This window comes from Lethenteron reissneri, chromosome 23 (genome assembly GCF_015708825.2).
Source record: "Lethenteron reissneri isolate LAM-NWPU_2019-01 chromosome 23, ASM1570882v1, whole genome shotgun sequence".
NCBI lineage: Eukaryota > Metazoa > Chordata > Hyperoartia > Petromyzontiformes > Petromyzontidae > Lethenteron > Lethenteron reissneri.
This window is the reverse complement of record NC_083801.1, coordinates 4,314,795-4,326,887: the sequence shown is the minus strand read 5'-3', so window position 1 is coordinate 4,326,887 and position 12,093 is coordinate 4,314,795. Positions and strand designations below refer to the sequence as shown.

Below are 12,093 nucleotides of genomic sequence, written 5' to 3'. Positions count from 1 at the left end.
GCAGGATGAAGTATGCAAGTTGCCATACTTGTCACAGCCTTTCACTTGTCAGTGCGCAACCGAGCCTGCCAGCTCAGCCAGACGTCGTCGCTGTAAGAGTGCGCAGGTGAAAATGAAGTGTCATTGGAAGGCAACTGCTTAAAGGATGGAATAGAAGAGCAGGGATGGGACGTAGAAATTAGATGTAATTTGCTGCACCAGTCATGGGTCATGGATGATTGACTCACAATTAATTGCTTGCTGTGTCATATTGTGGTCGATGCAATGCCTTTGCTGTATGCGTGGCATGTGCCGACAGCGCACGTGGGTGTTACACTCTATCCATTGCATTCACATGCTGATCGTAGATGTTCTCATCCCTATCCTCGTTCTGTTGTATTGATGCTCGCAAATAAATACAAACTCTGTACATTGGTAACTTTTGTTTATTCTTCAGAATTGGAATTATAAAGTATTGGATATCATCATGGGACCTCCTTTGCCAGTAGCAAAATATGAGAATAGGTTTTCCTCTTTATTCTGGCAACAAAACAGCTGTGTTAAGATGTTCAAGCACCAAACTGAAACCTTTTACAAGGAATCATGTCTGCATTAACCACAACACTTGTGGTCAGACTGCAAACAAAAACATACTCTAATAGTATATGCATTGTCTTTGAAACTGATTAGTCCACACCAGAGACAGCTTTCTTTCGAGCCTAGTCTCGTTTGTTGGGTTTTTGAACCAGCTGTGCCAGGATTGGGCAAGTACACGAGCGTGCTGTATGGGAATTTCTTAATTAATAATAATGCAATTTATAACGCACGCAAATTTGCGGACATAACGGCCGCAACTCGGAGGCGTGGAGCCATGCTCAGATTCACTCGAAAGCACGTGGCTGTAGAGGTGAGTTTTTAAGTGTCTCTTGAAGGAGGCGATTGAGGTGCGTTCCAGACTGTTGGGGCAGCCACCGAGAAGCAGCGCATAGACATGACCATCCTGGATCTTGGTATCAAGAGTCGCACTGCGCAGGCATCTGCCGTGTGCTGTGCTGCAAGTTGTCAATAATGAAGAGAGGTACGGGGGGCAGGAAGATGTGATGGCGTGGTGGCAGAGGCAGGCGATCTTGTATGTGACCCTACTGGCGATGGGGAGCCAGTTGAGAGCACGGAGACAGGCTAGTGAGTCGAGATGGGGATGAGTGCGGGCAATGACGACACGTGCCAGGTTGTTTTGTAGTCTTTGTAGTTTTTTGAGGTTGTCATACGAGGACCGGACTAGGACGGAGTTGCAATCGTCGAGGCGAGACCCAACTATGCAACATGCCAATGTGTTGGCAGTTTCAATGGAGATGACATTGAGATAGCTGATCAGTGAACCTGATGCTGTGACCAAAGATGTGTATGTGTATTGGGAGCGTATGCTATTATTTTTAACTTCTTTCGCACCGTACGTAGCCAACCGTGCTAATCAAAGGTGCAATGCTGTTATGATGACCCCTACACTCCCCCCAGAAAATATTGAAAATATACCGACGAATTTGAATGCAATTTGTTGCCATGTGTGGAACGAAGAATGCGTGCACGTGCGCTGTGTATGTATTTGCTTGTATGTGTTGCAATGTTTAATCAGTAGATGTGCTTGTGTGTGTGTCTGTGTAGATGTGTGTGGGGAGCAGTAGTGTAGCAGTCAGCGCACTGCGTTACAAACCCGGTGACTCGAGTTTGATTCCTGCTCACGGCCAACACCAGTAACGATTATTTTAACCTGTCCTGGGCCTCCCCTAGGTCAACTCAGCCTTAAATGAGTACCTGGTGCAGTGGGCAAACATTGTCAGACAAAAGCCGGGCCGGGCGTGGCTCTGGACACCCACCCTTTCGTGTGCCGTGCCAGCTTTCATAGGTGCTACTCGCTAACAGCACTTGCCCCAAAAGTCTATCTTCGAGGTCACGTGGATTTTTCTCTGGGTCCTCCGGTTTTTCCTTCCATCAGCATCGATTTCCAGGTGATAAGCCACTTCGTTGAGCTATCATTTGTGACCAGGTGACTTCCGAAAAAGAGCTACGTAGCTCAGTGGGCCTTACCTGGCATAATGAACATCGTTTAGCCGAGGATATTTTTGTTTTGTGTCGACTCGTGCATACGTGCGCACGATTTAGTACGTATTCTTAGGTTTTTTCGGTAAAGTCACGTAGGTAAAAAATTAAAATGAATAAAAGTAAAATAAAAATAAAATAAAAATCACGACGTTTCGGAGGCAACACAAGCCTCCGTCCTCAGGTGCAACCGTCACAGCACGACTGCCGTATCAAGTGAGAGAAATTCCAAGAAAACAGGCCTCGTATATATACTGGTTGAGGGTGGGAGGAACCAAGGTAGGCCCTGAATACGTGTCGTTTTTTTGCTTCCGTTTAGACGAAGCTAAAACACGGGCGCCGCCCTCTGTGAAGGTGTTCGTGCGCTGACTCCGGCCCCGTCTCACCTGTCGCAGTGCGCGCACTTGAACGGCTTAGAGCCCGTGTGCTTGCGGTAGTGGCGCGTCAGCTCGTCGCTCCGTGCGAAGCGCCACTCGCACCCCTCCCACGAACACTTGTAGGGCTTCTCGCCTGCAGAGCACCAACAAGGCAGGGCATGGGAGATGTAGACTTGCAATTGGGAAAGGATAACAAAAAAGGGTCACGCGGCTAAAACCGTAGCGACTATGCAAACACGAGCGTTACGTTCGCTCCAGAATAACATGGCAACAGTGGTGTGCACCGTCTTGCCATCGTGGTATTATCAAGAAGCACATGCCTTGACAGGAAACGTTGATTGTAATGTAAAGCATAATTAGTAGGGAAGAATTATTATTCGTCAATGTTGAAATTGTGACATGTGTATGTTGAACTTCGTTTGCACCGTACGTAGTCGACCATGCTGACTGGAGGCACCGACCATGATCTGTGCCCCTCAAGCTGAAGATGGAACATAATTGAACTTTGAATCAAATGCAATTGGGGTGATGGGTTACGATGTCAGTGGAAGTCCAGCAAAACGTGTTCAAAAATATCCGTGACAATTGCAGATGTCAGGGTGAGTAGATTGAGCTTATTTTTGTTTTCGATTTAAATGTTGGAGACGATATTTTGTTAGCCCTACAAATGTAAGCATTTCCAGTACTTTTCATATTTCCCAACGGCATGAACGTACCATTCAATTGACAGAACACCATTTTATAAAAGTGTCCAAGTAATTCTTCCAAATTCCGCATTCTAAAGACAGTCAATGCTGTAAATATGGATCAAATGACACGTATTGAAGTTGCTCATTGGGCATTACAAGATTTCTGTGAGTGTCATACTAAACGCATTCTTCAAAGTCGATCCATTTGCAGTGTTACTTGACAAGTATATGACGAGTAATTTGGCCGTGGTAATTTCACTTATCCGTGTAATTGCCTGCATGATAGAAAATACACACGTGTCAATGTGCCATGTACACGCACTGCTTGATGAAGGGTCTTCCCATGCTGCGCGGACGCCAAGTTCTACAATATAATCACGGAAAAAGTCCAGGTTGACACTACATAACCGTCGTAGCAACCCAAATGAGGCCTTCGCTCCAGGCTGTGCCCGGGCGCACGCACCGACAGAATTCCACTCGGACAACACCTGCTGCACAGAATGGTGACTAACTCGCAATGCACCTCCAGTTAGCACGGTTGGCTACGTACGGTGAAAAAGAAGTTCAACATAACCAAACACTGTCACGTATTGCACTCGAAATCTCAGCTTGGTACAGTGAAACTCCTCTTATCCATGGCCCTGTTACCGAATCACCTATATTATTTCACAACCTATGGACTGATCTGCAAAACAAACGTGTCCTTGTCCATGGGTTGAGTTTTCTCCGTAAATTTGAGATACTTACGCGGGGAAAGGGAATCGCCCAAAAGTGTCAATGGTGGGTGATGAATTCGTCAGATTTTTCGTGGGGGTCTGCAGATAGGAGGACTTTGATCTATCCTCGGGAGACCAAGACACCTGCCATGACGCGAAGACAAAGGACGTCCTCGATGCTCTGACAAGATAGGGGAGTTGACGGATGCCCAGACTTCCATCTCACTTGCATGACGGGATGCGGCATATCAACAAAAAAATGAACAACATATTTTTTGTTATTTTACCAGGTAAAGCCCACTGAGGTATATAGCTGTTTTATTTTTAAAAGAAGCGACCCTGCTACCACAACGAGAAGTGGCTTATTATCACGTGGTAATGCACAGCAGCCAAATACTCCAAACGCACGCTTCTAAATGTGGAGGGAAAAAGCGGAGGACCCGGAGAAAACTCCACACGACCACGTGGAGAGTGAGAGAGAGACAGAGAGAGAACACGCAAACTACAAATATACAGCACAGGCGTCAGGGTCGGGATCGAAAAGCCACGGCCTCCTGCGTACCAGGCGTGGGAGATGACATCTCGCCACCGCGGCGTCACGTATCACGTTGCGCGGCTACTCTGTGCACACGCGTTAACGCACGTGCGCACTGTGCACGCGCACGTCCACCGTGAGGGCGGCAACCGCGGAGATGGAGCGATGACGTCGGCTCCCGTGCAGGTGCTCGATGGATGAGAGGTGGCGGCAGCTTGAGGGGGAGGCCTTCATCCAGCAGTGAATTGACCATGGATGATGCAGGTCATGCGTGTGTCTATTTGTGTTCATATATGTACATGTGTTTTTGTCCTTTGTCAATCCACTGCTGGATGACTGCTTCACCATGCCATATTGTTGTGGGGGTTGTTTGACCATACTTCACCATGCTGGTTAGTGTGGGATTGTTACACGGGCCAAGGGCACACGCCACGAGGTTAGCTACGGCTGGGATTCGAACTCAGGGGGCTGGGTTCATTGCACGGTGGGCTAACCACTGACCCACCACTCCACCCCCATGTGTGTATATGCCGGTTGCGCTTTTCTATAATATAATATAATTATATAATGTACGTGTATAGAGCGTGTACAAGTATGTCTACGGTGCTTGCGAGCGCGAGAGTGTTGACGCATGGGACGTTTAGCATGGGCGAGAATGTTCCAGGTCTCACACCGACAAAGTAGCCACTACCCCCTGCAGTAAGAACACGTGGTAGGCAGGCTGCTGGATCAGGTGCGTTAACCGTGCACAGATAGAGGAGTGAAACCAGCTGAGTGAACAAAATGAGTTCAAACCAGTTCTCTAAATGCTTCCACCGAAATGCTAGAATCCAATCGTGAGATGAAGCCTTATTCGTCTCTTATATAAAAAAGCGGTGAAAAAACTGTATTAAAACATCTTCTTGGTTCTTTCGGTAAAGTCACGTAGAAGGGAAATAATAAAATAATAAAAATAAAACATGATAAAATAATTCTCACGACGTTTCGGCCTCAACGCAAGCAGCCGTCCTCAGGTGAAGGCCAGGTCTGTCGGGGAGACAGCGTCTGAACTTCTCCCCGATAGACCTGGTCCTTCACCTGAGGACGGCTGCTTGCGTTATGGCCGAAACGTCGTGAGAATTATTTTATTATGTTTATTTTTATTATTTCATTATTTCCCTTCTACGTAACTTTACCGAAAGAACCAAGAAGATGAATCCATGCAGTCACGAAAGCTTTAAATCGAATTGTATTAAAACAATTAAAGACTCATTGTCCTCCTATCGCACACATTTAATTATTCAAGAGGACAGTCATTAACTAAACGGCCAGCAAATCACGCGAGAAAAGTGGATATACCAGAGGCTTCTGCCATATGTAAAGTGGCTTTTGCCCTGGCCACATTGGGTCATGAAAGGCGATGAGAATGGGCGAGGTTGGGTAGACAGGGATTGGTCATGGACCACACCTGCAAATACTTTCAGCAATTCGATTTACGTGAAACATGAGTGCATCTCCAGACGCATCAGCTCCTCCTGCACCTCTTGTCCTGCTATTTTGCTGCCGCGCTGAGCTTTTGGGAAGCAATTTCCAACTTAGCCAGACATTCGACGTGGGCAGAAACCATTTTTATCCAGTGGAAGCTCCTTTTACCCTCTTAACATTTCGATATTTTACTAGGTTATTGAATTTTAGTTTGTCCTTCTGATTTTCAGACTTGCTTGCCGTGTCATCGCACTTGCAGAACCTTGTTTTTGGACCACTCATTGATATGCAAATGTTTTCTCTAACCCCCTCCCTCTCTCTGCCTCCTCCCCCCTCTGTCTATTTAAGGCCACCCCACAGAGATGATCACCCCTCTCTGTTTCCTGTGTTGCTCCCTCTATGTATCTTGGTGATATCTGTCTGCTAATATGTCTGTCTATAGTTTTCTGGTTAGATTTTATGTCGCTATTTCATTATACCTGATGATGATTGCTTGTGTTGCAATCGAAACGTCGTATGCTATTATTTAATTTAATTTATTATTTTATCTTTAGACGTGACTTAACCGAAAGAACCAAATAATAGCTCCTTTTACGTTGGAGGAGAGAGTTTCCACCATTTTGCACTCCTGGTTTGAGCAAGGTATCACGAAACATGTAAGCTTTGTGGTGCTGTTTGCGATAAAAAACACTTCGGATTAATATAAACGACCCCGCATGCCTCCTGTTTCACGTTTGGATTCCATCTGCTGCCAAAAGATGGACGTTTTTATTCCCTCGTAGTAGGCCTCGGCAAGGTAAGGTAAAAGTGTAAAAACAACGAGCCTACCTTTACCCTACCTTTTACCTAACCACAATACACTCACTCTACCCTACCTTTTACCCTTTAGCAGGTAAGGTCAAAGGTCAAAAGCAACGAGCCTACCTTTTACCCTACCCTTTACCCTTACCCCTTGGCATGTCGACACCTTTACCTTTACCCTTTTACCCGGTAAAAAGGGTACAATTACCTTACCTTGCCGAGGCCTACCTCGTAGAACGCCTTGCAAATTTCAACCCAAATCCAATGAATACGACTTGGAAAATTTTTTTCTGAAGATAGATATTTATATATTCCACCCCCCCCCCCACCCCCGACCGTGACTCTCCGCCAACACGTGTCATATGTCTGATATTAAGCAGTCAGGATGTCAGAAGAGTGGACTCGCAATGCAATCGGGAGTGCAGAGTTTAGCGGCGAGGTTAAGGGAAATGATGATCAAGGGGAATGACAGCTGAGACGAGATCAATGAGTGCACGAAGAAGGGCAGTCTCTGTGGGGTGGCCAGTATGGATCCCAAATTGACCTGCATTCTGCCAATAACAATACCCACATTACTGAAGCACCGAAAAAGAAAAGGGGCATACATTACTCGAGTATTCCAATTAATAATTTTGATTTTTTTTATGGACAGTTTGGAGCCGTACCCATAATGCAAAATAGACGTTATCGTTATTAGACCAAAGATGACGTCCACGTGGATTTACGCTGCCTCTGTTACTCCTGCTGTTATGGAGTGACTAATGCTGCCAGCTATGGCTGCAAAGTTTGGTCGTACATGTTATGTATATCGTTAATTGTTGCATTGGAATCACAGTTCCTATGATCACTGTTACATTGCTTTTATAGCTTTATTTAGGTGATTTCGAAAACGTTTTGGTTTAGCCATATTTGTTTGTTGTAGTACAGAGTTAGACTGATAACTTTAATATAAATTGTCTTATGGTTGTTATTGTTTGACTTGCATCCCACTGGGATTTCTGCACACAGCGTTGATATTCGGTGCTTTTTCTGGAAGACTTTGCTGTTTTTTCCTGGATTTTTCTGTTTGCGCGGAGCCACTTTAAGATCTTCCTTGTTAATGTTTTAGTTTGTTGCGGTTGCACCCGAGTCCAGAGCCGCATGGCTCACAGGGCTATACCCAATAAATGAAACTGAAAAACTGAAAACTGTCTTGGCCCCTATCCCCCTTCGTTCCGAACGCGCCGATGTCAACGTACATGGCGCGCACTCAACAGGGTTACGAGACGAAACCGCACGTCGCGTGATTAGCCTCTTACCAGCACAGCCCTGCCTGCCCTCGTCTCGCTCACACACTCGCAGCTTGAGGCCGACACGCGCACGCGTGGCGCTCATTAGTCGCATTATCGGGTGTGCGAGCGCAACCGGGAGTGCAGATTATGCTGATTTACCCAAAGCCGTGCCGTCTACACCACCACCCCCCCTCCCTCCTCCAAACAACCCTTCTCTGCACTCAAGCCCAATTAAAGGGTGGCACATGCCATGGTCGAGGCCGACTGCCACAGATGTCCAAGTCGTAATCAAGGGAAAGAAAAGTTACAACTGGATGGCAATTAGCTTTTTGGTAAATAAGGGTGCAGATAAGGTGGAGTTGGGGCATGCTGACCAATACCCGCGTGGATTAAACGAGGAAATTAAATCCAACTTGTTTTGAAGAACCTCATTATTTTGCATCGTGCGATATTTTATACGGAGCCCTTGTTATTCCTAAAAGGTGCAGCTAGTTACCCATTCACATAATAGCTTTGTAGGCCACAGCAAAGCAGGCAGAATGTGAGCAGTTTTACGACTCAGACAAGCGGATCGCGTTTGTACGTCTGCTGTCAATCACACTTTAATTGACGTGGGATTCACTCCACTGGGGCCATTTATGTAAATTATTGTATACTGAATATATGAATGTTTTATCAAATCTCGCTCCGGTTTAAACAACAAAAACATTGAATGTATAGATCATTCACAAATAAATAAAGCGGCGAGATAATGCAGCATGTCGTGCAAGTGTGAACGAAAGCGGTGGAAAACAACGAAGACGGGAATCTTGGGTTCAGATGAGGCGCAGAGGAGACGAGGATTTGAGGACCCCTCCCACCCCCCCACCGGAGTGAGATGAAAAACATGGGTGAGGACAGTTCGCCTCGGGAGTGAAGGGCCTTCCACATCCATTATTTATCCTGCTGCCCCCATAGGACACGGGCAGCAGTGCATGTTGGGAGCGAGACACCACATGATCGGGTAGATCTAATTGTGAACCTCCCACAGGACAATCCATCAAGGCTTGTCATATCCAGGGACAGGCTGAAAAGCACAAACCCTCACAGGGCGACAGAGGTTGGGTTGGGTGGTTGGGTAGGTGGGTAGGGGGCTGCTGCTAAGGCCAGCAGCTAGCGGTAGGGCTGGGTGGACCCTGCGCCAGGCTAAAACATTGAACGCTGTACAGTATTTGATTTGTTTTAATAATACATACATAAATGGTTGGCCCACAGCCAGGAGCAGTGGGGGGTGAGGATTATAAAGAAAAGAGTCGCTTCAATTTCCCAGTAGCAGACCGAGCAGTAAATTTCATCCATTAGGCAAGCCATAAATCTGTGTCCAATGCCTTAAAACGGAAATTTTCTTTTCAATTTTGTTTCCTTTCAAATTAATCTTAATACATATGCTCTGCAAAATGCGCTTGTCAAGACTAACCGTCTACGTTGCTCGCTGCATACGGCGGGAATTGCCTATTAAAATTTCATAACAATACAGTAACGTGCTGCGGTACAGTGTATGTGCTGTGGCACAGAGACTAATTTATACGTCACATTGTAAAAATTGTACGGCTAACATAAAATGGGTTTAGCTTCCAATAAAGTGACACTTACATTACCAAGATCGAGGCTGACGGTAAACATTCCTGTCCACGTGCATCGACTGTTTAATGTGGCAGACACACTTAAAACTCCGCAGAAGTTCCATTTGAAAATTGGAATTTTGGGCAGAAATCCTTTACTTCGGAAAGATGTTGCTTTTCTGTAATGTACCATTAACGCACACCGAATTCCCCGTTGACCAGTGCATGCAAAAGACAACTTCAACTACTTATCCATTTTAAGTATGCACACGTGTAGGGTATATTTAAGCGAGCCGTTTACTATGACCGAGCATAAAACTGGTTTGCAAAGCAACGTTTTTGGCGCACTGAACATCCATTTGTAAACGACAAAAGACTGGGACTTGAGTCTGCAGATTGGCCAAAGACCATCTATCCCTCAGACAAATTAATTGCTTTATTTTTCTTGAAATCCATCAGCCTGTGGATCATCTTGACCAGTGCTTTACAGGCCGTATTTATTACAGTAGACAAAGGTCTGGGCTCTCCCGACTCTCATCTTCGGTCAACTTTGATCAACGGATGATGCCTAGTTGCCAGATAAGGACCTCAATGAAAACTATGGGACCCATTCAGAGAAAGAAACACCCCCTCCCAAAACAACTTCGATATGCGTGGTCGTGGAGGATTGCGGGTGACAACGATGAGAGTAAAATACGTTGGTACCTGTAAAAACAAAAGAGTCCCTCACAGCCTTCTCAACTTCCCGCACCAAAATTTGACAGCAACATTTTGTCGCAGCGGACCAGTTTCAACTTATCAGCACGAGTTCAAGCATATTAGACGAAATGCTTCTGGGTTGCCAGATGCCACAGACAACACCGCTCAACGTAAACTGTTCAGTGCCAAGTAACGATGCAAACCATCACGGGAGGACGATGGGTAACAAGCGGGTAAGGAGTACGGGCCAGACTGGCTCAGTTTGGGAAATGTATACGCACCTATTTCCTACTCATCGGCAGATGGCATACGTTGGTGGGCAATCTTAAGTAAATGCTGCTACAAACGCCTTATTGTGTACTGTACATGGAATGGCCGGTGTCCAATCTGCCCGAGGGAAATTAAAAACACCTTTGCATAATTGTAATCGATGGCTCCCTGCTATTACAAGAGGCATATCGTGCGGTGAGGTAAAGTTACACAAAAACTGTTGGAAAATAATATATTGATACGAGAAGTACATTTACATACTGTTATACAGATGAACCCGAACACTTTCTAAATGGTGTTACATGTTGACTGCTACATGGCTGAATTTCCATATGCACATCTATGGAAGTCAAAGTAATTTAGTACAAGCCTACCTGACAGTTCATATAATAAGTTTATTTCCAAACCCATGTTTCCTTTCAGTGTTGCAGCACTCATTATTTATTCCATTAAGTGCAACGTTGTGATTTATTTAAATTACCCTTTAGAGAATGCAGCTGAACATACAAATTCCCACTTTATCTTATGAATTGCATTTCTCTGCTCACAGTTATTAACAAAATGGATGTCGCTGGTGCATTGTTCTTGTAATCTGCGAATTGCACCACTGGACGTCCGTCTGCACAATCCTCACTCCTGTAATTGCTGCCAATTCTTGTCTCGAAAAAGTCTCTTCCATCCACGATATCTCCAAATCTGCCGATTGATGCCCACCATTTCAACTGTGCCGCACAGACCGACAGACTTGAGTGGAGGTGGCGGGGAGGGGGGGTGGTGAACACAAGGCGGCCGCTCGACGCGTTAAACACCGCTGCCGCCGGCGCAGGAGAAACATCGGTCAACCTGGATGCGCTTAAATTGCCTTCGCACGGGAGTCGGCAGGTCAAGGAGTCAACGCGCGGGAGTGGAGCCGCTGCTCGAGTGACTCTGACACGTGCGCGACCCGCGGTGAGACGCGCAGGCCACTGGAGCATCTCTCGCCGATCTGCCGACTCCCAGAGGAGCCGAGCGCCGTGGAGGACCTCGTCAGGGCTATAGACAAAAGCCGTGGGTTATTATCCATTGCTGGCCATATGACCATCATCACAAGCCGTGGGTTATCCATTGCTGGCCATATCATCACAAGCCGTGGGTTATCCATTGCTGGCCATATGACCACCATCACAAGCCGTGGGTTATAATCCATTGCTGGCCATATGACCATCATCACAAGCCGTGGGCTATCCATTGCTGGCCATATGACCATCATCACAAGCCGTGGGCTATCCATTGTTGGCCATATCATCACAAGCTGTGGGTTATCCATTGCTGGCCATATCATCATCACAAGCCGTGGGTTATTATCCATTGCTGGCCATATCACCATCATCATCCTCATCGCGAGCCGTGGCCTATTCTTTTTGGCCATATCATTGGCATCATTATGTGCCCAATACAACGGTGGTGGCTGGAGCGCAGCCTTTGATTGGTCAGTTACAAAGGCTCATGCCCAACAATGACAACCCTTTTAAAACATCAATTTGAAGCCACATTCTAATAAAATACAGCTCTCGTAGGTCATGATATACGCCACACATGCATTTGAAAATCATAT

At 46.1% G+C, this 12,093-nt stretch overlaps 1 protein-coding gene across 1 annotated transcript in view; it reads right to left on the bottom strand.

The window, feature by feature from the left end:
* The window catches only part of LOC133345865 (Krueppel-like factor 6), a 68,920-nt gene that overhangs the window by 18,733 nt on the left and 38,094 nt on the right, over positions 1 to 12,093 (bottom strand). Inside the window, exon 3 of the mRNA XM_061556915.1 lies at positions 2,463 to 2,586. Within this exon, the coding sequence (XP_061412899.1) occupies positions 2,463 to 2,586 (124 nt within the window). The remainder of the gene's footprint in view (positions 1 to 2,462; positions 2,587 to 12,093) is intronic.